Below are 26,304 nucleotides of genomic sequence, written 5' to 3'. Positions count from 1 at the left end.
GAATAAGAGTCCGTCATGCTACCACAGAGCCAACTCACATCACATTATATTGGTACTGTTTTACAGCACTTAAGGACATTAAGAACACATATTATGTATAGTTCGGGGCACGATGCTGACCACTCACCCCCATCTGATGCCGAGGTCAAGAAAAAGCAGGAGCTATACCTCCGCTACCTCCAAGCGCCTACAAAGGCGTGTAGCGGGACGCTTTACTTTTTATTATGTACAGTTAGAAACTACAGGTATCAGATTACTGACATCATCTTTTAAAAATATGTTTCTCTTTAAAACTTACAGATTAAGAAATCTTCAATAAATATTGTGTACTGCACATTGCAATACAAAGTCAAGGCCTTCTGAACCTAAAATGTTCTCTCAAGAATCAGTTTCTGATATATGAGTGAATGACACAGAAGAAAGAAAACAAAGTTTAAAACATATATGTTCATGCATTTCAGTGAAAATTGTGGAAAGTATATAATCTACATTAGATTGTTATTCACTAATTTATATTGTTAATTAGAAGACAAGTAGGTAATAGTCAACAAGTAAATCTTATGTTGAAGAGACACGCTAATGCTACGCTTGTGTAAATGATACACATAGTGACATGTACATAGTATAGATTATGTATGGAACAGTATTCGTATAATTTAATCTACAAACATTCAGAATCTGAAGGAAGAAAAAGTGTAAACGCTGTGTATTCTGGTAGATATAACATATCTCTAGATGATTTCCATATGAATTAATATAAAAATCACAATTTTACAACATTTGAAGGCTTTATAAGCCTCAGAGTCTTTGGTCAGTTATAAGTTTTCAATCCAGGCCAGTCTGCCCCCCATCCCCCTTGTGAAAACCATGATCAGCAGTAACTTTAATATTCATACCACTTTAATTTAGATATAAATTTTCACATTCATCTGAAGTTCATAATAATTTTTTTCTGTCGTCATCATTCTTTGTAATGGCTGCATTCACAGGGCCATTCTATATTTTCTGTGATAGTTATGAATGGCTAAAATTTATTTTGTCTCTTTCAGCACGATACTGCAGAACTTACCTGACAACTCTGACAAAGAAATATCATTCAGGCAAGATGCTATTAACAGCCTGGGACAAGATATCAGTTGAGTTTATATCATCGAGACCTTCACTTGTGGCGTACACTTGTTGTGACGCCTCGTGAATGCAGTTGCAACACGTCATTTCACTCTGGCTATGGTGCGACACGGGCGTGAGTGGGGTGTGTGTAATGTTGTAATCCTCATTTGGTGACATGGATTCTGACTCCACTGCGTCTATGATACGTTCCTGTGTGAGGAGAGACTGAATCTTCACTTGCGTCTTCAACGCGCCAGCCAGAGAAAACTTCTTCAGTTGAGCCGCTACACTTCTGCCAAATGCATCAAACTCGTCGTCATTCTTGCTGGAATTAAAGGAATGATTAAAATGACTTACAGATGAAGTTGTCATCTGACTTCCATGCATTATCTTCTTCTTCTTACACTGCATGGTTTGCGGTGGAGGATTTGGAAGGTTTCGCTTAACTGACTTCCTGTCAGATTGAGCATCGGCAGATTCTGTGGGTGTTGAAAGTTGTGAGTGGGATGGGGAGAGACCCTGCAAGTTTCCCTCCAAAGTGTCTTCATTTTCTGTGATGCCTTCTTCCATCACACAGGTGACATCTGCTTCCTGAAACAAACAAGTTTGTTACTGTAGTAGTAGATTTTAAATTTACGAGGGGCATCCCAAAAGTAAGTTTCCCTGGGGCCGTTTACAGAAACAAAACACAATTTCATGGAAATATTTATTGCAACAGATACAGCAAGTGTCCAGCTATTTTTCAACATATTCGCCACCGGAATTGAGACATTTGTCATACCGTGGGACCAACTTTTAATACCTGTGTCGTAGAAGTCTGCCGCCTGGGATTGGAACCAGTGTGTGACAACCATCTCCGCCTCTCTGTCATTCTCAAAACGCTGACGCTGACCGGACAGGAATTTCTTGAGGTGTAGGAAAAGATGGAAATCACTGGGAGCGAGGTCCGAGCTGTAGGGTGGATGATTAAACACCTCCCAGCTGAACTCCTGCAGGAGACTTGCTGTCCGTCGAGCCGTGTGCGGCCTAGCGTTATCGTGCAGGAAGACAATACCGGCACTAAGCATCCCGCGCCGCTTGTTCTGAATGGCCCGTCGCTGAAAATTGTCTGCACCAGCGACGCACCATCTGCTTGCTCATAACGTTAAGCCCATAGACCCGGCACAGCTGACGATGAATTTCGATCGGCGCTATGCTCTGTGCATTCAAAAACTTTATCACTGACCGCACTTCACAGTCGGCGGGAGCTGGAATAAGAACCTCCATCTTCAACAGCTGCAACGATGCTTAGTGCCGGTATTGTCTTCCTGCACGATAACGCTAGGCCGCACATGGCTCGACGGACAGCAAGTCTCCTGCAGGAGTTCAGCTGGGAGGTGTTTAATCATTCACCCTACAGCCCGGACCTCGCTCCCAGTGATTTCCATCTTTTCCTACACCTCAAGAAATTCCTGTCCGGTCAGCGTCAGCGTTTTGAGAATGACAGAGAGGCGGAGATGGTTGTCACACAGTGGTTCCAATGCCAGGCGGCAGACTTCTACGACACAGGTATTCAAAAGTTGGTCCCACGGTATGACAAATGTCTCAATTCCGGTGGCGAATATGTTGAAAAATAGCTGGACACTTGCTGTATCTGTTGCAATAAATATTTCCATGAAATTGTGTTTTGTTTCTGTAAACGGCCCCAGGGAAACTTACTTTTGGGATGCGCCTCGTATAAATAAGAAATAATGAAACATGTGTAAAACAGTAACCAGGATTTGACTTATGAAAATGGCACTAGTAACATCAGAGTCTGGATTCTGTACAAAGTTGCACGGGTGCCTGAATGGATTAAGATTCCCCAACCCAGTCACTTGCAGAAATAATGTAATGAACGGCACTTCATGTATCAGTCCAGAATTTTCTGAAGAATCTTTCGGGTACTTAAATGCCCACTTAAATGGAGCCGTGCCTTGTATGGGAAATTCACCAGCACACAGTGCCTCACGAAACCAGCTACAGAACTGCATTCTTACTACAGTCTGCCTCGCTGAGGTTTTGTTCCACTGTAGTTTGTATGCTTTCAAATAAAGTTCTGTGGCCCCATACACACGCATCTTTCACATGCCACTTTGTGAAGATAACCATCTTAAACATTTTAACACGGCTGCTTCTAAATAAGCTCCATTGTTATCCAGTGTTTCTCCTCTTCCAAACCCGACCGCAGCGCGCACATTGCAGAGGGTCGTAATGTCCCTTAGGATGGCTAACAGGGTTCTGATCTACCGAGGCCGTGGCGTGAGGCATCATGCTGAGGGCCGTATGGCACTAAGGTGGTGACGACAGTGCTGCTAACAATTCCTTCGGGGCAACAGGCAGCACACCGTTATACTTATGCTTCCACATATGTGGGGTTCTGTGACTTTTAAATGTGCTACTCACAGGACCAAGACGGACACTAGTAGTAAGAAAGAAAACATGACGTCAAAGGCAGCTAGTAGGGACTCCTGAACAGCAACAACACACCTACCTACAAAAACAGAAGCTGTTCCTCAAAAGGAAACTATGTCCTTGGATTTTTAATGTTACACTCAAGGCCAAAATGTTAATGTGCCCTAAAATATTACGTGTGGAAAACCAAATGAAATAATAGCTTTTGACTGGGACACAAATTCGTTCTGTATCTTCAATGAGACTGGAGTTATAAGCATCTTACTGAACCAAAAAACAGGAAAAATTGAAGAAAAACTTATATCAAAATGGAGTAACTCCAAACTTATATGGCACAGGAAGGAGAAACTTGCAGGATTACAGAATTTCATTGAAATCCAAGGTGGTCATGACCCATACACCTCTTATTTGTTGTGCGTCGTCAAGATACGTAATCTGCAGCTGATCAGGTTTCTGCCTCTTATGTTCTTCAGTGCCCCTTGTTACTGGAACCCTAGACATGTTTGTCCTATTGTTCGTAACAGTTTCCACGGTATGTTTCCTTTTGACGCAGGTTATGGTAAAAGTTTAGTGAAGAATAATAGTAACCTAAATACAAAAAGCATCTTTCGTCCGTAAATGGATCTGGTAACGCCTTTGCATTTTCACTGGCTCTGACATTTCTGCCTACTGTTATATCCCGTACAGCGTAATTCTGAATCCAACAAAATACTCTCCCAACAGATTCATGCACAAAGTTTGTAAAATTTCACTTCAAATGAGGCCATTTTTGGAAGGTTTAAATGTAGGACAATCAACTACAAACTTTTATGAGGCTCTCGTAAATGGTCACACTCTCTTCAAAGATACAGACACTTTTGAATGTTTTTAAATAACGAAATACACTCCTTACATTTCAGTCTTTCTTTCCAGGAATTTGTTTTCAAAATGTAAAAATCATTAAATGAGGATAAATCAACAAAAGAGCATTGTTTTCCAATAGACTGGAGCCTCAATTATACCCTTCTTAAACCAGTTAATTTGCAGATTTGGTTTCATTTGGGTAAGAATTATATAACTAACCAACTAGACGGCTTACCGAACCCGAAGGTTCATCACCGAATTAACCAAAGCCCTTCACTGGACCCTGTCCTGTGCCAACAAAATCCAGTCTCCTTCAACTCCTATCTCCCATAGATCCCACCTGAGATTATCCTCCTATCTACATCTAGGTCTCCCCAACAGAACGAGGTTAAGAAGAATAACTTTGAAATACACATCCATTCCTCCGAACTTCTTCACTACACAGTGCTTAATTAGGCGCGGGTAAGGGGCTGGCAGACCCACAGCTTTTTAAAATACTTCGCATAATGCATGAAAATTATAATCTGGCAATAAAAACTCAACAGTAAATCTGTAAAATAATTCAAATTGCATCATTCCGATTTTATAATATAAAATACTACACTTGTCAATGTGCAAGAAATATTTGATTACAAAGTCCGAAGAGAACAGACCACTTGGGAAACAGGAATATACAGGGTAAACACAAAAGAATGGTGCAACTGTGACTGGCGACTCATTTTTGGACATGTTGTAAAGCTGGTTGTTACCCCAACTATGACGATTACATTCTACAACTGGACATTTTCACAGGAATGTACGAGTGCTTCTCAATCGTGTTTTTCCACAGTGCTGGATGGGATGAGTTCGATTACCGTGTGGATGTGTGTCGTGTGACCCAGGGTGCACACATTGAAGGATTGTAATGAACGCATGAGAAACTTGGACAGTTGCCGCTGCTGACGGTGTATGTTGTGCCTGTGTAAGGTGAGAAATAAATTTTTTATTAACTTTTGAAACCGCGCCATTCTTTTGTGCATACCCTGTACATGAGGATATTTTTAAAATGCATCTTAAATGAAGAGGGTGTAAGAGTGTGGACTGTTTCATCTGACTCAGGATAGGGTCTAGTGGCAAACTCTTGTGAAAAACCCTTGGTTTCATTAAAAGGCACAAAATTTATAAACTAGCAAAGCAACTATTAGCTTCTTAAGAAGTTAATACTCTGCTCCATGGATGTAGCTGTTACTTGTATGTTCTGACTCACTGTCGGTGCTTGTGCGTCCCTACTAGCGATGACAGGACCGAGGAAGGCATCGATCTCCTTGTACCAAATTAGTGAAGGCTGATATACTTCATCAGAACCAGACTTCTTAGAGTGCTTCACCTTCTTCAACTCCTGACTGTACGTTGACCTCAGGTTCTTGATCTTGTTCTTAGCCTCCTGAACAGTGAAGCCAGGTAAGCTGGCGCGATCCGCAAGCTTCATGTACGCAGCATCACGCACGGCCTTGTTCCTGCAATGACACACGACCCCAGAACAAGGCATTGGCCCAAACCACGACAGGAAGAAGAAGAAGATTAACACGCAGCAAGCAACATGAGGATGTAGGAAATCGCATAATGAGAAACTTCACAGTTTGCATTCTTCATAAAACACTACTTTGATAAAATGATGGAACTTCAGAAGAGACGACTTGGAAAACACAGGTGTAGATAAGACGAGAATATTCAAAGCCGTCTCAAAAAATAGGTTGTAAGTGGATTCATCTGGTTCAGAATAGGGCCCAGTTGTGGGTGCTAGTGAACATGGCAATGAACCTTTGGGCTCCACAAAATGAGGGCAACTTCTAGACCTGTTGGGTGGCTATTAACTTCACAATAAGGACTCTGATCCAAGGAGTTAGTTTCTATTACGGCTCAGTCATTTCAAATGAAAAGTAATTCAACTACGTAATTTCAAGTAATTGTTTAAGCAATGATCAAGATATGACTAACACACCAAAAAATATTTTCAGTCTACAGAATATATGAACTGTTCTAGAAGTTTCACGTCTTTTTTTACCTGTACGACGGAGACTTGACATCCCAGAGACATTCAAGCTGTCTGTATTCTTTAATGAATTTGAGAGTAGTCTCCTCGGACCACTTTCCCGACATTTTCCGCTCCGTGCGCGTGCTGTAGAAAAGTACCATGAATTAATAAGACATACGTAGAACACTATTACATGTCTACTTTCTGTTGGAAACAAATGACATTCATTCTTGTTGTGGAATAACACACAATCATACCAACTAGATAAAAGCATTTTCTCCATTGAACCATCTGACACAGCTGGTAGCCCAAGAAGAATGAATGAATTAATTATACTTAATTGCCGTGAAAGCTTCAGATCATACAACGTTAACACAGGTAAGTGACATTTTTCTAGGTTTAAGAATATATGTTACCGGCAATGCATAGAATACCTAAAGTCAGTAGGCAAAGTATGAAATAAATCGTAATGTTAATATTGTTCGGTTGCGTAAATTAAAATTAATCAAAGTCGATTGGGTAAGCTGTCAAAATAGTCGCGAAAACACCAAGCTACTGAATCTGAACATAACAAAAGTTTTGAGAATTAAAAAATGTTTTATATTAAGGCTTTGCAAATATAAAAGATAAAATAAAACTGTATAAATCATATTATAGGAACTTCTTTCTTATATACGAGTAATTTGCCTAAAGAATCTGAGGCATTTTATAAAATTCCTACGTATTCTATTGAATACCTAGGAAAAGTATAAAATAAACTGTTACATTGCCTAAAAGTCCTTGGCATTTTACAAAATGCCTGAATTTCATACTTTGCCTACTGACTTTAGGCATTCTATACATTGCCGGTAACATATACACTAAACAAAGACAGCTTGTTCACATTAATGAAACACAACCACAATGCATTATATTGATACAATAAAAGAACATTATTTAGTTCCACGGAGCTGACAGGGGCTGAAATCTTAATAAATATACTTCCTGGACACCAACATTTTTCTTTCCTAATCATAGCGCCTCTTATTTTCTTTTTATTTACAGCAAACTCCACTGAAATGGTATTTTAACAATATATGAGAGACAAAACTTCATGACACAAATAATAAAATGATGCTGACTGGGGCCAAGAAAAATACAGAATATAAACAGTAAAATATAAGCTAGAATAATGTATGAGGTTTCACTGTATGGTGCCATGGAACGTAAGAACCGGAGGTACATAATTGGTGTAATATCTCAGCAATCTGCTGGCAGCTCTTCTAGATTACTACCACAAAGAATAAAAACTTCCACATTTTTCAGACACTCATGCAAAGTCTTCAGGTATACATCGCCACACTCTCGGCACTGCAGCTATCAAAAATCTACTGCAACAAAACGTCAGGATTTCAATACAAGTTTTCCAGAGGAACATGTCACCTGTAACTTTGGGGTAAAAATTCAAAATATGGGAAAAATATGTTCCTCCAAATTGTTGGTAACCACCCATTAGGACTATAAAGCAATTAACCCCAACATCCATAACCCCCCTTTTCACTATAACAAAATACGAAATTCTATAACAAAATAACCCACTGTTTTATTACATAATTTGATTATGTTACATAATGCTGTTTTGCTGTATTACGCTGATTCCACTGCAGTTACTTGGTCTCACCCTACGTAATATGGATGTACAACAGAAATAAGGTATTCCATATTCCATTTTGTATGCAGAAACAGATTAGCAATGGGCCTCACGTAAATGGAGACCTGTTGATGGATGGTTCGTATAATATTTATTGCTGCTGTATCAACTGTAGAGGTCATTTAGTGCCAAATAAACTGAGAGAATCATACAGTGGACCACAAATGATATGAAAGGGACTGGTTATTGTCTATTCCAAGGCGATAAAGAAATTTCAGTCAGGAAAGTTTGCATGCACAGACTCAAATGAATTACCTTGGAAAGTGAGAACAGACGGTGAAAATGAGAGAGTTTGAATAAGTTACCATGATCCTTTGTGAATTTTCCTTTCAGGGATTCATATGAAAAGTTGCAAAATTGCGCCCGTTAGCTCTGCCATTATGTTCGCCTATCGTTCCATCTGTCCACACATAACCTCACAACCAGTGAAATATGGCATTTACTATAATTTTTCAAATTTTTAAGAGGCACTTTACACGAAGACTTGCATGCTTTTCTGCAAGCTTGCCGAGCATAAAATACTGAACAGTGACAAATGCTACGAATGAATGCTGTAAAGAAAAATGAAACACAAAATGTTACGCATTATTCACTTTTTCCATTAGTCTTTTGGTTTTTGTGACAATGAAATAAAAGTTGGCATGTGCAAAATAATAATCTACTTCTGATAATTTTTGAAATTTTACAGCAAAGTATCCTTATACTTTTCTATATGCATTCATTTCATATTTATTAATAAAACCACATAAAAATATATAACTCAGATCTGCAACTTTCATGGCAGTGAGCGTTGACTGTGGTCTTCTGGGTTATGACATAAATGGTTTCAGAGGAATGTATTGCCTCCATCTTCAGGGCTGAAGACTGGTAACAAACCCTAGGGGAGTACATGGGACAACCCACAAGACCACAACTGACCTAAAAATACACGCCACAAAAGAAAATACAAGCAGCTTCACCGACAAATCCCTCCACTCACTGGAGTTGCACCACATAAATGGCAGGTTAAAAATGCCTTAAATGCCAAAATTTAGTAGCACTGAAAAATGCAAGATGCTTAAGAATAGAAATTCATGCGATGTGGATGTGATCATGAAAAGGGATTCACATCAATGGAGACTCAAAGTAAAAGGGGTTGGTAACTATTGCCTGTAAGACACGCACACCAAAAAACCAGACAAATTAGCCATAAAAACATCTATAAAGCAAGTTAGAGAACTGGAGACAAGAAAGGTTATTATTCATTCGCACAAAAAATATGTTTGTTACATCTATAACAACTGTCCACCATAACCTAAAAATGTTCTCAGAGAAATAACTTTTTGAATCATGTGGGTAAAAGAGGGAACGCATTTGCAACTTCTAAAGAACTACATTTCAGGTTTTCATGGTGGTGATCTGTCTTGTAGGTGGCGATCTTCTATCCTGAAGGCAGACTATGGATTTGGAGGTAAAAATTCCTCTGAAATGTTGGTAACCAACTTAAGGTCTACATGGTACCACAACCGAGAAGACTAACATTCATATTTTAAAAGTGTGTTTTCTATGACAAATACGTAAAGTGGGGGTTCAAAAAATACCTTCAGAGAAACTTCTTCTTAATCACATGTTGTAAAATCATGTTTATGCTTATTAATATTACACAATAAACAATAACTATTAAACTGAAATATTACCAAAAATGAAAATGTATGCAAGTCCTTTCTTTTAAATCACTAATGACTTCATATTTTCTCGCATAATATTGATTAGCACTACTCGTCATTTGGCCAAATTCTTTCTATAACATATGTATCAGATTAACCAAGATTTTACTCAATTTAATGCAAACTTAAGAGGCAATACTATCAACAAAAGAGTGACATATGTACCTGCGGTCATCACTGTTGTCCTGATGAGTATTAGCATCATAGTTGGTAAATGATTCTCGCACATCAACCTCCACTGGTGTCAATTCAAAGAACTTCTTACTACCATCTCCAAGGGGAGTGCCATCAGAGAAATGAATGTCTTCATCCTGTAACACCAAAATGCACCTAACACCACTGTATTCATTCCTTATACAGCGTTACATTAAACACGAAAGGACTTTCAGATAAGATCAGATTTAAGGTTCTCATGATGAATATGAAGATGGTCGTCTCCTTGGATACTGCACCATGTAATCTGACAGATGATGACCAATATTTCTGAGCAGTTAACTGCTTGCTCTGAAATGTGAGTCAGTATCTACCAGACTACAGAGCGCAACATCCCAGAAGACGGCCATCTTCACCTTTAAATGATCTGTAAATAATTTGTAAAGAAACGTCATTTATAAGAAATTTTCTTTACGGTTTCTTAAACTGAAAACTAAACATTAAAAACATGACTTATTAATATTCTGTTGTGTACACTGCTAACTAAAACCAGTTAATCCAAACACAGAAAAAGACATTTGCGTACAACGCATTACAAAAAGGTCACGAAGCACTGCAAAGGAACAATTTGCATCAATGGGGGAACGGAACTTCACAAGACCACATCAAATTTGTCATCTCCACCATTTTAATAAACATTCCACATTCATTAGTCACACCTACACCGACTCTGAAAACCTGACTAAAACACAACCCAACAAAAACAGCTCAGTTTTGAAGAATGTCATGGACTGGCAAAGAATCTTCAACTCTGGAATCTAATGAAATGAATCACCCACCAGAAACCAAAAGTGGTTTGTCTGGATAAGCACAATACGATAAAGGACATAGAATGTAGCCAGGAAAAGTCCATGTTACATAATTCTAGCTCAAGTCAAAACCGTCATCATCTACGCTGGAAAATAAGCCACTTTCCACGCAAATGCCTCAACCCCCGGTGGGATTGCGATTCCTGGTTAAGGTCATGAGATTATTCACTTTAATGTGGCATGTACACTGACAATATTTCCTAGAAACAAAACCACCGCTTTAGAACACGTTACTATCTCGAAAAATATGTACTGTGTGTCAGTAACAAAGTTTATAAATTGACAACGTCTTGCAAAACAGAGACTATGTAACAGACCAGAGAAATCTGTTAAACATCCATCACATCTTTAGAAGCATCTCATCAGAAAATACAGATCGCCAACCTCACTTATAAGTTTAAATGGCACGGCACGTAGTATACGCACAAAAACAAAAGAAAAATAATTAAAACAGACAGAATGTTTCGTATCAAGCTTTCAAAATATATAATAAAACAATGAACGTAGAAACATGGTATTTACACATTATATTTTACAGGCATACACACACAAGTTAATGATGGAAACAGAGTTAAGATGTTTTATTTGCAACAGGCAGGGAAAATTCTTATTCACAACGGTCTTATTAACTCAACCCTAATTCTTTCTCAGTAATCCTTTCCCCTTATACATAAACACAGACATGGGCATATACAAATATATCTATATAAAGGTGGTCCATGGACACATTCTGGTAATCAAACACATTTTATTTTCGGGTAAGGACCACTATATGAGTATTTTATGCGGCAGAAATTCATAAAGATGTCACTAGTTTAGAGATAAGTGATATGTCAACAACAGTAATTTCATAAATGTTACTCAAAGATCAAAATCTAGCGAAGTTCAGATATTTGGGAACAATGGTAAAAAATCAAAACTGAATTCGTGAAGAAATTAAGACGAGATTAAATCCAGGAAATTTATTCTACGAAGCACTTTTGTCCCTGCTGCAATTTTAGAAACAGAACGATTAAAATTTTCACCGTGAACCTGTAATTTTACGAGTGTGACTGCGGAAGATGGGAAATGCACATAAAATTCTAGTTGAGAAGCCTGAAGAAAAGGGACAACTCTGAAAACCTAGGTATAGAAGAGACGGCAGGATAATATTAAAACAGATGTTATGGAAATACGGTGGAAGGGCATGGACTCGGTTCATCTGGCTCCAGATAGGGAGGAGTGACCAGCTCATGCAACGCGGTAATAAACCTTCGGACTCCACAGAAAATAAGCGATTCGCTGCTTGACAGAGGATATTATCAGATTCTCAAAAAGGACTCAGCTCCATGGAGTTAGTTACTTGAAGATCACCGTCACCACCAGTTACTCCATATCTGAAGTAGTGGTTAGTGGAGTTGTTCTTTACTTTCAGTGGCCAGGAGCAGCGACAGTCCTCTCCCATTCCGCTACAGTTTCTCTTTGATGGTTCTCATGTTGACGTGATCCAAGTAACTAACTACAAACAATGTAACAGGCACAATATTGTTACGGGTTCTGCTCTTGTCTGATCGTGATGGGGAATGGTTCCAGACTACGGCGTTGTCACGTTACAGGAGGAGTAAACAAGTCTCGTCCAACGGCACACGTTTAAATGATCTGCTCAGGCCATTGTCTGAAACTGAAATGACACACCAGAGCAGTTATTGGAGTCATTTTGCTGGCCAGTTGCTGCAACACCAAAACAGCTTGCTAGTAACCACTGTTTCTCTGACATTTATTCCGTCATTAAAATTCATAACTGTCGTGTAATTATTACCGGTGTTGACGTTCACTGGCTAGTAGCGGCATGACTGCCGTAAATTAAGAGACTGACTCCTTTGTTCTTTCCTGCTCCTGCCTCACTTAAAAATGTGGATTTTCTGAGAGTCCTGACATATTTTTTTTCCTGTTTGTTTCTTTCTCCTTTCTTAGACTTTCAGTATTTAATTTACCTGTAAGGCACAATACATATATGAATAAAATTCTGAAAAGCCTAAATCATTTATAGACAAAATACATCCGTTCTTTTATATTGATCAATATGTACTTTCTATTCTACTGGAGATCGAAAATGTTTTAAACTCCCATACTATCTACATTCAAGAGCTTCAAAGAAGCGTAAACTAAACTAACTTTATGTCTTATGTATCAAAGTCTAACAGAATAGGAAAAATAATGACCTCACAAGTTGATTCTGAGATGTCAATAATAAATGATGAAAAATCATAAATGATTACAGAACTACATTTACTGTTCAATTAGTCATCTCACACAACAAATAGCATAAAATTAATTGCTACAAACAATAAAGTATCCGCACTTTCCCAAGCTTTGAATGCTACACACGCTGCTGAATATTACTAGGAATAACAGTGACTGTTTAAAATAACTGTTACTTCCAGTAAAATTCACTGGAAATGCTGTTACTCAATAATCACTTGATCACTCAATTGTACACCTGTTTAACAATTTTCTGCAAACTCCCCCGTTTGTTTTTGATACCGACAAACAAGAATATTCAAGGGTGAAACGAGGAATTCTGTCGCGCGCTATGCATCCTAAGAAACTGACCACTCTGCGTGGTTCGTTTCTGCACCTTACAGTCAAAACTGTACTACAGGATCGTATTTACCGATATCATGTTCAGTAAATTGGAAGGATGAGGTAGGAAGTGGTCACGGCGTATTTCAGTGTACTAGTGTGTGACATCTGCATGGAAGCATTAATGAAGACCACACGGAAACGCAGTCACAACATATATTCCATAACCTACAGTTCAACTGCTATTTTCAGAACACAAGTCATAACTGTCCTAATTGGTTCCCAGTGCAGAACCAAGCGGAAAGAAATTACAGTAAAACCTTGGAAGACATGTTTTCCAGTAATTTACACAATCTACTTCCACTTTCATTAATTTTCGTACCACTTCAATGGTTTTGTTCCTGTATTTTATGCAATTTTCTTTTTATCCAATCAAATTTTACTTTTGGTAGCTAGCTTCTTTCACAAGTTAGTCACCATCTTGCAAGCATCATTTCAGCTCTCAGTGTAAGACTGCTTCAGTCAGCTGCAGCTGCTGACATCTTAATTTCATCGCTACTACTATTAAATCTGTCAGCTTAGTCTTCTGGTCATTTTATTTGAATTTGCTTGTTTGATAATGAATGGCGGTAATAAGAAATGAAAGAAAAGCAATTTCCTTAGAAGAAATTACATTCATCGCCCTGATGACGGAGGCAGTATGACCTCTGAAACGTTGGTTAACATCGACCAGACTACACAGCGCAACAACCCAGAAGACACAAATCTTCAGACTCACCGCTGTGAAAACCTCAAATCTCACAAATACAAATCAGTGTGGAAATTTCTAGAAGACTTCAGGTTATTTTCTCAAGAAGTAAATACAATGCTCATTGTGAACAGAAACCTTCACAATGTCGACAGACCACAATTCATATACACACACAAATGCCACAGGCAGTTGCTGACAAAAACACACATTACACGAGCCTACCATTTGCTCTTGTTTAATTGACAGCAAGACGTCCGATTCCAGCTGATCGCTGCTTGTCACATTATCGTTCCCACTCAGAGTCCCTAGTGTAGTGGTATTGCAGGTTGCTGCTGCATCTTTCTGGTACATGTCACTAAAATTACGATCCATTCTAGAAGAATGAAAATAAACACACAATGTGAAAGAAAACAAATCAATGTAAGCAAACAGTGGAATGCCTAAAACTTTGGTCACAAGGCAGCTGTAACAGCTGACGGAACTGGCCTAGGTTCCGCATCCTAATCCCCAGGGTCGACCCGCGGGCCGAGTGAGACGTCGAGGCGCTTTCCTCTGACTCTAACAATTTAGGCAGTTCTTAATAAATACAATTTCCAGTGGCTGTAATCACAGGGCTGCAGTAAGTGTGAAATAACGCTGGACGTACAGATCATCGTGCACACAGGTCTCAGGCGTTGTACCTGCCCATGCGGAGCCTCTCAGCCGTTCGGTGTCCTACGCTCCACTGGCAGCTATTACCTTCTCAAGACAGACTTCGCTCTATCAAATTATTTAGTTATGAAACTGTGAATCCTACACATGTTCAAATTTCTAACTAATGTCTGTCTGTTTCTTTAATTCTACCACCAGAGGGCAGTTGCATGCAGCAAAATTACAGATGTTGGATAGGAAATAATCAATTCAGTTAATTATGGTGTTGTGTGTGAGTTTTAACTGTGAATGATCAAATATTCTGATGTAATTCACAGAAACATGCATAAAATATGCTGCTTATACAGACTTGTGCATCTACTGTCGCTTGGCCAACCAATTTTAAAGTGTGACAAACACTGACTATTACATCAGGAGTAGATTATAAGAAAACTAAAAAAGAATTCTAAAATTGTACACATTTTTTTAAAGTATAACAAAGCAGCATGTAAGAATTATAATAATTACTTATATTTGCTCATGTATGAAAGCTGAGAAACTGTGTTATTTCTGATAACCACGACTCAGCAGAAACAAACAAACAAACACCTGTTTTGCTGTAGCGTACAAAAGGACATGCACAGAGCAGGGCACAGACTAGTAAATAAGTATTCTGTTACAGAGCACTGTTTCCTCAAAGGACCATATAAAAACTAAAATTAAATAACATTATACAACAAAATAATTTATATTTGCTTACTTAAAGAATATAATAAGATTTAATTTCATGTAATCTCAAATAATAACATACATTCAGGTTATAATAACTGAAAATAGTGATTTTAAAAAATGATAACCAACCAGCACTTACCTCTCTATTATGTGGATACATTAACGGTGTAGAATCCTCTGCCAATTCAAACGCCAAAGTTATTTATTTCATTAGGGAAGACGAAAAGCCTGATTTTGTGTAACTCATCACAAACATAGAAATAAGAAGAACTTAATTTATGTTCACAATTTTAAGTTCCAATAAGTTATAAGAAATAATTACTGCAAGCCACTAAGAAAAGTAGACTGGTGAATAAAGCATATTTTGTGAATTTGATTCACTCTTCATTCCATCAATATTCCACTGTATTAATGAAAGAACTGAAAACTGAACTGCATGCATCACCAAACACTTTATCATCAATCTGCTTTTTGTACACATGAGAAGCAAATTGAAATAGATAAATAAAAGCCATGCACAAAAAACAATATTAATGTTCAAGGCAGGTTTCATAGAGATGTTAACGGTGCAAAACACACCAAGACAACCATGTATTAGTTACAAAATATGCTGGCAAACAGCTGTGCCAGTGCTGAGTTAGAAACCAGTCTTACGGAGACGGAGCCAATCTCCAAAATGTTGGGTTTTAACTCAAAAATGATGTGGCTGGTCACTCGAGATATCTTTCTCAAAGAATCCCCCTTCCTTTGCACATCAGTTTTAACAAAGAAGTGTATGTACAAATTAAGACATATAACATTTTGTTCAGAAGTACGAAATCTCGGTCAAATAAGTTCCAAACAAATGGGAGCCACCAATACATAAATGGTCTAATGAAGCTACAGTAGCTTTATAACCAAGTACTTAATTTAGTTTCCTTTACACATGCATAGTAACAAGAAAAATAAAAGTCCCATTAACACAATTTCGAATGTTGTGATAAGCCAACTTCTGAAACATGCATGTTTTGTTTAAATCTAAAATCTATCTGATATTGGCATTGTCCGGTTACAACATAACCTAAATATTGAAAGTTCCTGTTTTGACCACAGCAATCATTAGTATACAGTTCCAGATAACATGAAAATACATCTACCTTTGAGTAACAACAAATTACGTCTACACAACTTATTAAATATGAAGTTTCAACGTACATGTCACCTAACAGCAGCCATCTCAATGTTGTATGCCTCTGAATACGTAAACACACATGTGCAGAACAGTTATCCGCGTAAGAGCACACTTCATCTCAAATTGCTTCTAAACACTGGCACAAGAGTGCGCAATTGTTTTAAATTAAAAAACAAATATTTTCGGTGATGTATAATTTATGTTGGAATCTAACTAACAAAGAAAGTAAATTTAAAGAATGTCCACGACCCGTTGTTGCGTATCATAGTTACTATACCTCCTTTGTTCGTACAAGACGAAGTTACTTTTAACGGGTTTCGTTTGGTTTGTATAAAATCAAACCTCTCTTGATATTTATGTAATTCTTGTCTTTCTAACAAAGCCGTTAAAAACCATATGGAATATGTGGCCTTGAACAGTTGGATGATTTGTAACGATTATTGGAAATCGATTGTAATCATCTGCGTTGCAATGCCACGTAGTCTTGTATGTGGTTACGACATAGCTGACGGTCGAACAAAAGATACAGTCCATATATTCACCGTCGGATCATTCCTCGACTGTGATTGGCCAGTTCCTTTTCTCCTAGACCTTCAGACCCTATTCAGCAAGACAGCTACTCAAAACCGTAATCCTCATCGTAGCAGAGTATGAGTACGAGGCCTAGGACGTACGGGGGAAAAGCTTTGGGATGCCGATGGTGTTCCCGGCAGGAAGGTGGAGCTGGAACAGTTCCTCGGTGTCGATGTTTGCCTCCTGAACGAGACGCATCTAGCGTCGGGTCGGGGATGGACCGCCCGACGCCGGGGGGAGGCACAGCGATCCTCGTCCGCAGGGGCACGGGTCTGCAGCTCCTGGAGGCCTCTGCCATTCACCTAGTGATGGCGACCAGGACAGTGAAGCTCGTGGTGGCATATCTCTCGCCTACGCGGCCCTGGACCGAGTGCCTGAGCGGGGGGATCCCAGTCCTAGTGGCTGGTGACCTCAACGCGAAGCACTAACTAACTAACTAACTAGATGGCTTACCGAACCCGAAGGTTCATCACCGAATTAACCAAAGCCCTCCACCGGACCCTGTCCTGGGCCAACAAAATCCAGTTTCCTTCAACTCCTATCTCCCATAGATCCCGCCTGAGATTATCCTCCCATCTACGTCTAGGTCTCCCCAGCGGTCTCTTCCCTTCAGGTTTCCCAACCAGTACCCGGTGCACACCTCTTGTCCCATCCATGCGCGCTACATGTCCCGCCCATCTCACTCTTCTCGACTTAATCACCCTCACAATACTGGGGGAGCAGTACAGATTTTTAAGCTCGTCATTGTGCAGTTTTCTCCACGCCCCATCGTCTTCCCTCTTAGGCCCAAATATCCTCCTCAACACCCGATTCTCAAACACCTGCAATCTGTGTTCCTCCCTCTGAGTGAGAGACCATGTTTCGCACCCATACAAAACAACAGGCAATATTATTGTTTTGTATACTTTAATTTTCAGGTTCTTAGAAATCAGACGGGAAGACAAAATATTTTGGACTGAGAAGTAGCAAGCATTTCCGGAATTTAGTCTCCTCCTAACTTCCTCACAAGTATCATTTTGATTTGTTATTGTTGTTCCCAAATATTTGAACTTTGTAACCCTTTCAAAGGATTTATTGTCCTTTTTCAATTGCTGTGGTCGTGCCAAAGAGTCCGTCCTGATCCGAGGCTTGGTTGATTTTTTCGTAACACATATTTTTTTAAAGGTGAAAGGTTGTTAGCCCTACACCCAACCCCCAACCTGGAGGACCAGGGTATCACTCTTAGTCTAGCGCATCTCCTTAGACCTGTCCGGCTTGGGTGACCCTACCATGAGCCGAAGCTCAGGCCGGCATAGCACTAAGGGTCATTTGAGCACGCAAGCCTCCTCACCCGGCAGATTGCCTTCGACAAGGTGGTGATACCTTCGAGAAGGCAACGCGAAGCACACGGACTGGAATTCTAGGCTGATCTCTGCGAGGGGTTCGCTCCCAAGCAATGCGTTTAGTGCACAAGAAGACTCTGCCCTTAGTTACCTTTTTGGTTGGTTGGTTGGTAGACCACTACATCAGCCCTGAAAAAGGAGAAAAGACGCCAACATCAGATTTGGAATTTGTACTTCTTTTCCGCCTTACCAACTTTGCCAGTTTTTCTCTACTGTCAGATTTCATTAAATTAGCAGCTTAATTGCATTTCAAATTGTAGTTGAAATGCACTAGTAGTTCGGCGTTTACGATTTCAACTTTCATTACTCCAAATGCTTTGTATAACACGGAACACTCGCTCCATGAAAGCATTTGATGGTGGTCTGGCTTGAAGACATTTGGATGGTTAGAAAATTCATACAAAATATGAGAAATATTATGCTTTTGAACACTTTCTTTGTTCTCAGAATGACTCGGCCCTGAAACACTTGGTTCAAGTTCTTCTTTAATAAAGGGCGAAACTTCATTCAGGTAAGAAATCTCCGTAAATAAATAGTCGCCATCAACCTCCACTTTACACAAATTCAGCAACATAAACGTGATATTCATATCGAGAGGTCGGTCGAGATATATCGGGGCTCGAAATTTATAGAACGAATCTTCTCCGAAATCGAACGTGCTATCGATATAGTCTGGAATTCGAGTGAACAATCGCTGAGCATCCTGGATGAAAGCATTTTGTTCTTGTGGAGAAATTTTCTTCAAACGTCGTTAATTCCTTGAATCCATAGAAATTCTTCTGCTGACTGTTGGAAAATTCTTTCTCCAACTTACTGAATACTGACTACATTTTATTAAATTAATTTCTACCTGTTTAGAGTTTACTTTAAACAGACTCAGGACATTTCATCATTTTCATAAGCAAAAATTGTCCATATCGGTCAGCTCACGTTTTCTTAAACCTTAGCCGTAGACACTGAGGGGTGTCCATAAGAATTAGGAATTGATAGTTTTGTGCGAGTAGAAAATAACATGCCTGTAGGATACGCTTGCCGTTGCTTGTCTTGGCGGTCTGTATTTCACGATGATTGTCGTTAATTTGTCTTATTTCGGTCGTGGTTGTTTAATCGAGACACAGCAGTTGGAAACTCTGAGTTTAATGGCGTTCTATCCGAATGTCCATGTGAACGAAGCGCTAGGCGGATCGCACGACAAAGGAATGACGATTATGAGATCGTTGGAAGGTACCAAAGAAAACCACGGAGGATCTTAGACACAGCTGTCGGTACCCAATCGAGTCCTGTTACCAGATTACAAAGTTATTTCGGACAGTAAGTTACCTTCTTAAATAGAACGTGAAATGAAATTCCTTGGCCAATTATATTTATGTAGTCTATGAGATTGTGGGTAAAATTGGAATTCATATGCTGTAATATCACAGTAAATGTAAAATAATTAATAAGAATATTAAATTGTAGCCCGTATTTAAAACACGGTGTGTTGAGATCAATTATTTCGAACGTAGTTATTCTGATAAAAAAACTTTCAGTGAACGGCGGTAATTAACCTTCGGTTTCCATAAGGAGCGGGCAATTCTTGATTAGTTTCTTCAGAATGGCTTTTTCCCACGGAGAGAGTTACGATGCTTGAAGGGTTTAAAAAAGTTTCATTTCGTTTGACGAATTTAAAACGTCAACCCAGATCCATAACGTTGCGTGTTGCGAAGGATTCACGCCAAAGGGAGTGGCGTAGTCGTGGTTTTACTCAGATTCTCCAATGAAATGTCAAGGCGGTTCGTTGTCACGAAGTTTAAATTCCTAAATCTTGTTTCATTGCATTTTCCTTCGAGAAGTCACAGGCGATTCAAGACGATGAGGGCTTAAGATGACAAGTTCTTCTTCGACGTCGTAGGTGTTTCTCGTGCGGTGTTAACATAGCAGACAGAAGGGCAGAGAGTCAGAGGTGGGGGGGTGGGGGGTGCGGGGGCTGCAGCTCTGATTTATCAGCGCGAACGACATTCCGATTAACACAAACAAAAAAGTAGCAGCAATGGAACTTTTGTTCTGGGCTGATTCCTTAAAATATTATAAGCCCATCAGCTAAATTATGAGACCACAAGTTTCGAGAGCAAATGACGGAAGGTTACTCGAAGGAAGATCCCAACATTCTGGTATAAATCACAGTTAAAAAGGTACTTGAGTAAGTTATTCAAGTGGAATTATTACGTCTACGTTTGTGCTGTGTTTGTTGAATGTTGTGGAGACTTCGTAACAACCGTCGGCTCTGACTTATTTATTCACGGACGAACTTGTTCACCAGTTGCAGGGCGCACGCGGATTGAAGAAACCAAAAACAGGACCCGCGCGGCGGTTCAAAGAAGGAGAGGCGACCCGCCGAGGTAGTGACAGCGGAAAGGAATAGCGCGGGGTCTCGCCAGACAGTCTCATAAAACCCGGAGACAATCTCCCTGCTGAGCAGCTTCACAGAAGCTCCACGTCTAAGAACGGTAACGAGAGGACAAATGCTCTGCGATGAACCTGACACGGATTACAAATCATAATTCAGAAGGCAAAACCTTGCGGTCCCCCGCCGACCACGAGCTCAACAAAGAATTCCCTGTTGATACGGATTACAGCCGGTTCAATCCACTTCCGACTCACTGACCGATTTGTTGTTCAAAGTTTATGGTTTGTCGATAGTCCACGTAAAGCCTCAGGGTAATAGCCAGTCTTCAGGCCGAGATCTGGACCCAGAGCCTCCGGAACAGGAAACAAGAGGTAAGCGGCTTTAATCGCTGTAACAGTCCCTGGAGAAACGGAGGAAAACATCGGGAAGAATCGGGCGCCAGGACAACGCGGCGTCCACATGGACACGGGCAAGTGACGAGGTGGGCGGACTGGAGCATTCGGAAGATGGTTCAAGGCTCTAGCGAAGTTACTGAAGCCAGAACGTGGCCGATCACAAAATGGAGCAGTTTAACTTCTCTCAAAGACGCTAACGGCACTTGTAATGTCGCCTTCTTGCGGAAACACGGACTTTAAAGAAATTCCTCCACTTACACGCGCTGACAGCCGACTGCGGGGGCGTCGTTGTTTTAGTATTTCTATTCAGCTTGTCAGGTTAGCCGTGGAATTGCTCGCAACGTCCACTTGTCCGCGCCACAGTCTTCATCGCGATGTGAGTGGACACTCCTCCGGCCGCGTCTCGGTGCATTCATTATCCTGCTAATGGGACCGTTAATTAAAATGTTTCGTGACGAACGGCCGGAGCCCGATCGAGATGTCCCCTTGTTCTTATTTGCAATGCAAATAGGGTGGCCGCATGCAGCGGGAGCCACGCGCTGTTGGTGGCCCTCGGTCTGACAAAAGGTAGGCCCTCCGTAAGCAACAGACTCCACGGCACAGAATTATCCACGAACTTGTAACAAAATTTCCCGTCTTTGTGGAATACGGAGGTTCGTAGTCGGCACAAAATCCCGACGAACGACCACATTCTTAGGCAATCCAATCCACGTCTTCGCGGCTTCTAGGCTGCTCGTAGCTTAGATCTCAAATCGTATTCTGGGACTCCACGACTATACGGAAAGCAGGCTTCGTGAGGTCGGATTCCTGACATTCATTACACCTCTTGTACAAATCCATTCCAGTCCAATTGCTTCCGATCCTCCTAATATTATGAATCTGTTAACGTGCTCGCTACTGGACCCACGGTTCGCGGGTTCAGACCCGGCCGAGGTCGATGGATTTTTAAGGGCACAACTTCTTCCTTCGGAGGGGAAGTAAAGCCGGCGGTCCCTTTCGTAAGAAAAAATCCGGAGACCACGTCTCACCCAAAAGTCTAAAAAGGGGCCAGAAACCTCCGGAAGGAGGTCCCTGTGCTCCAGGAGATAAGATGTCAGCTTCTGTAGACTGGCAGTTTAACTTCAACGCACATAAAAGTTAATTTCACGACAAATCTCCGACCAAAGCGACGTGTGACATGTTCCTGCTACTTCAGTTGGTTCAGAACTGCACAAAGAGGTTGCGGGCGCTGGCTGAGAGAACAAAGCGCGTTCCTCCGACAAAAGAGAGTTCTTGCGCGAAAAAACTTTAACCAACTTCGTGGAAGAGAAGTTCTTGATAAACTGACAGTCGGTGAGCTGCTCAGCAAATTGGCCGCTTTGTATACGAAAAGCGAAGGTTCACATTGAACTGCCACTGGACCCTGTAGTGAGCCAGATGAGTCCAATCGAAATCCTTAAGAAACATCTATATTCTTTTTTCTCACACATGCGTATAGATGTTTAAGGTAAGGTTTACTGACCAAAATTTTGTGTGCACTTATGTAAGGCACCAGCGTCGGAAATGCTCAGACCTAATTCGTAAAAATGCTCGCGTTTCTCGGTCGTAATTCCTGAGAACTTAAAATACGATGTTCGTCCGTTCGGTGCTTGAAATTGGCCACGCCCACTTCCACCCACGGTTCGAGCAGCAAACAAACAAGCCTCCAAAACAGAGAACACGCGTAATGGCGCAGCCTCGTCCTCATAAGCCGATGTTATCTGAAGGTTAGGCAAAAGGCCTGCAGATGGCAGGATTCTGAGTAAGAATGAAAGGCGAAACAGATGACGACTGCGTCACGTGGTGTACTCACATCAGCAGGTGAACTGTGACCTGCCTGCCGGCAAGTGGGATGGATGCCCACATTCAGAAGACATTCTCTTTCAACGTAGGACGCCAAGGGTACGAAATGCGGGACTGTGGGACACGCTGCCTTCACGTTCACAGACAGACCGCGCCCTGAGGATGGGCGCGGAAGTTTCTGACGCATGAAACTTCTACTTTTACGCAACCTGAGGACTTGCAACAACCTTGTCGTTGCGCCGTGCAGTATCGTAGTAGTTCACCGACGTTTCGGAGGTACTTGCCGCCTCCATCATCTGGGCGATATTGAGAACCTCGGGTCTTACCGTCTCTGTGTTAATTGTAAATTCTTGAAACTTTGGTATCCACGACGATTTATTTCCATGAGATTTTTCAACAAAACTTGGTAACTATTTCTTGTTTCCTCAATTCTTAATTGCACAAAACCGCAATTAGGTTACGGACATTGACGCAGTTTGTTGGTTTGGTGAAGCGTGTGTTAACAAACAACCCTAGCAACATTAAGGCGATGAAATCAGAGAAGGGATGTGATGTTCAGGGCATGTAGCACGCACGGCTGTGATAACATTCATAGAGAATTTTAATAGGGAAACACGAAGGGAGGAGACTACTTGAGAAAATTGGGTAAAAATAATGATAATATTAAAATGGACTTTACGCAAATAGGCGCGTGATCTCTCCCAGGTCATATTTCAGTAGCGGGCAAGAAACAAAATGTTGTCGTATGCAAATATCAGAGGCCAACGTGGTCTTAATTACCACCTTTCGACAGGAATAGCGCAGTTACACTGCCCTGTAATTGTAGGCCAAAAGTGGGCTATGTCGCGTGTCGTAACTCTACGCTGAACGCTGAACATAATGCAGAAGCGGCCTAAAGGGATTAACCATCGACGGATGTACGAAAGTCTCTCAGCTTAGAATTTCGCTGTATATTTTGATATGTAATTACCGGACATTTGTGCGGAGAAGCAGATGGATTTATCCGGGAAGCTGGAATCTCAAGCGCAGTGCGTCGTGAAGCTAGCGATCCGTAGATAAGACGCTGGTTGCAGGAACTCGAAAAACAAGTTCGGGCTCATTTCAGAAAAAACCCACGAACTGAAATGTAAGAGCCACAAGCGCAGTGCTACCAAAACACTTGTAAGTTCAAGAAATGTCCCTGGAGAAATGTCCTTTGTAGTAACTATCACGTCGCAAAAATTCTGCCCTTGAATTCAAAGTTTCAAAGTAACCAACAAATCCGACATCTACGTTTGTGCTATTTGTGTGATGACGCACTAAAAGAGGCACGAGGGGTTGATCATGCAGCACGCATGCGATAAATTATACATTTTAATAGGGAAACACGAAGGAAACAGAGTAGTTGAAAGAGCTAAGCGTAGATGGGAAAATGACATTTTTCTTAAAAAATGGTACACGAGGGTGTAGCTTCATGTGCCTCGGAAGTGTGAGAAGAGGACTTTTGTGAACAAGGTAATGGACATTCGGCTTCAATATGAGTCGGGATATTATTTTGGCCAGTTCAGTGACTGTCAGCTTCTCAAGAAAGACTTTTAAATTCGTGTGAAAAGGCTGTGGGTTCGAGGTGATGGTGAGGGAGGGGTCAAGGTGGCTTGAGATCATTCTCACCGCTTACCTCCATCTTAATACGAGGTTAAGACAGCGCGGAGCTTTACCGCCACTTCCCCTCTCGCCACCGTGATCTTTACATCCTGCACGGGCTCGTATTTCGAGGGCGCAGGACCCAGACAAGCGACTGAAATAAAATGAAATAAAAAGAAATCACCAAAGACGCTATAGAAATTATTTGGGGTCGTAATTTATTGCCCGCTGCTGACCGTAGCCCCAGATACGCCGCCTCGCCTTCAAATTTGCTGGATAGATTTATTGGCTCGCCCGGGGGCAGCGCACGGGAGCAGCGGACCCCAAGACCCGAGGCGCACCGGACACCGCCGAGGTAACCGGCAGACGCGGTTCACAGCAAGCTGTGTTGACTGACAAGGTTCTTGCCGTCGTATGACATGAACCGGAAGGGACCTTATCTGTAGAACTAGGTCTCTTACCCTGGACGATGACGCTGAGAGGGGAATATTCGGACCTCTGACGGATTAAGCGAGAGAACTTGATGATTTGAACCTTTGCCCAAATATTAACACGGTGATCATCTCAAGAACTGTGGTTTATTAAATGACGCTTTTTCAGTAGCGTCGAGTGACAGGATGATAGTGAATTGGAAGGGATGTGGAAGGACGCGGTCATGACCTAATTGAAGATAATATCCCGGCAATTGCCTGGAAAGACTGAGGAAAACCACGGAAAACCCTTGTCAGGACAACCGGTCCCCGGACCGAGATTTGAACCCGGGACTTCCCGAATAGGAAGCAGGAGTGCTAACCACTGCAACACTTCGGAACAGATGGCATGGAAATGTTAAGGTAAAGAAGGTTTTGGTGTGACGGTGTAGCAGGATTTAACTGGCGGCGGTGGAGGGGGGGGACGTCTGAACGCCCGGATGTCCTGGTACCTTCGAAGCCGCGTAAGAATATCTGTGGTCGATGTTTTTGCGTCGGTTAGTACAGTGGGCGGTATCAGCCAAAGACGAGGCAACGTTATGGACACTGAAGATTAAACGAATCTAAAGAAGCTACATTGAGTTAACAAATTGCCGTTCTTCGTTAATAAGGACAAATGAACCTGCTTCATTTCGGACATCAAATACGTAATTAACGGCGGCTCTCTGCAGTAAAGAGTCAATGTAATGATTGTTTTTATAACTTGGAGAGTCGAGGTTCTTTCTCCCGCGTCTTTTTTCTTTTTATATTCTGATGTTACTTTTATTATCTTGCTCTAATATTTATAACATTTAATTTCGAGCCATTTAAAGCACCAGAACACGTGTTCCAAACAGGGCGTCGCCCGGTACAAGACAGATCAAATCATCACCAAAAACAACTTCATATGACGTCCTACAATTCTGAAGAACGGAGCTGAGGTCATCGTGGAACGGCGGGCAGAGCGTAGGGACGCCGAGGGCGTCGACGCGAGTCAAATTTGGATTTCTA

General features: G+C 41.0%; 1 protein-coding gene and 1 long non-coding RNA gene across 11 annotated transcripts in view; both read right to left on the bottom strand.

Moving 5' to 3' along the window:
* Positions 1-163: 163 nt before the first annotated feature.
* Positions 164-17,649, bottom strand: LOC110835002 (uncharacterized). Of its 6 annotated transcripts, none has more exons than XM_087354488.1 (7): positions 16,688-17,644; positions 15,633-15,721; positions 14,354-14,504; positions 9,962-10,107; positions 6,431-6,544; positions 5,633-5,882; positions 164-1,701 (listed from the first exon to the last, which is right to left on the bottom strand). In XM_087354488.1, exons 3-7 carry the CDS (start codon positions 14,501-14,503, stop codon positions 1,093-1,095), a joined length of 1,269 nt encoding a protein of 422 aa, XP_087210614.1. In that variant the 5' UTR covers position 14,504; positions 15,633-15,721; positions 16,688-17,644; the 3' UTR covers positions 164-1,092. The 6 variants fall into 6 exon arrangements, with proteins under 6 accessions (XP_087210614.1, XP_021930495.1, XP_021930537.1 ...); XM_022074803.2 differs by having other exon boundaries at positions 15,633-15,670; XM_022074853.2 differs by lacking the exon at positions 15,633-15,721 and having other exon boundaries at positions 1,245-1,435; positions 1,515-1,701; positions 16,688-17,642.
* Positions 17,650-18,616: 967 nt separating this feature from the next.
* LOC147872908 (uncharacterized) overlaps positions 18,617-26,304 on the bottom strand; it is a 297,959-nt gene continuing 290,271 nt past the window's right edge. For 3 of the 5 annotated variants that reach the window (XR_015536700.1, XR_015536702.1, XR_015536704.1), the window contains 2 exons: positions 24,879-24,998; positions 18,617-18,748 (listed from right to left, as the gene is read on the bottom strand). This is a non-coding gene — a long non-coding RNA (uncharacterized LOC147872908). The remainder of the gene's footprint in view (positions 18,749-24,878; positions 24,999-26,304) is intronic. The other 2 variants (XR_015536701.1, XR_015536703.1) reach the window with 1 other exon arrangement.

This window comes from Zootermopsis nevadensis, unplaced genomic scaffold (genome assembly GCF_977971745.1).
Source record: "Zootermopsis nevadensis isolate Lab colony 2312 unplaced genomic scaffold, Znev_1.0 Znev_ptg000023l, whole genome shotgun sequence".
In the NCBI taxonomy this organism is placed as follows: Eukaryota; Metazoa; Arthropoda; class Insecta; order Blattodea; family Termopsidae; genus Zootermopsis; species Zootermopsis nevadensis.
The sequence above is the reverse complement of the archived record's forward strand: the minus strand, read 5'-3'. Positions and strand labels throughout refer to the sequence as shown.

What these genes read in the sequence shown, in the direction of transcription:
- LOC110835002 (XM_087354488.1), bottom strand. Translation starts at nt 14,503, where the DNA reads ATGGATCGTAATTTTAGTGACATGTACCAGAAAGATGCAGCAGCAACC. An exon ending in CAATTAAACAAGAGCAAATG is followed by an intron (nt 10,108 to 14,353) that starts GTAGGCTCGTGT and finishes TTGGTGTTACAG; the next exon opens with GATGAAGACATTCATTTCTC. An exon ending in GACAACAGTGATGACCGCAG is followed by an intron (nt 6,545 to 9,961) that starts GTACATATGTCA and finishes ACTTTTCTACAG; the next exon opens with CACGCGCACGGAGCGGAAAA.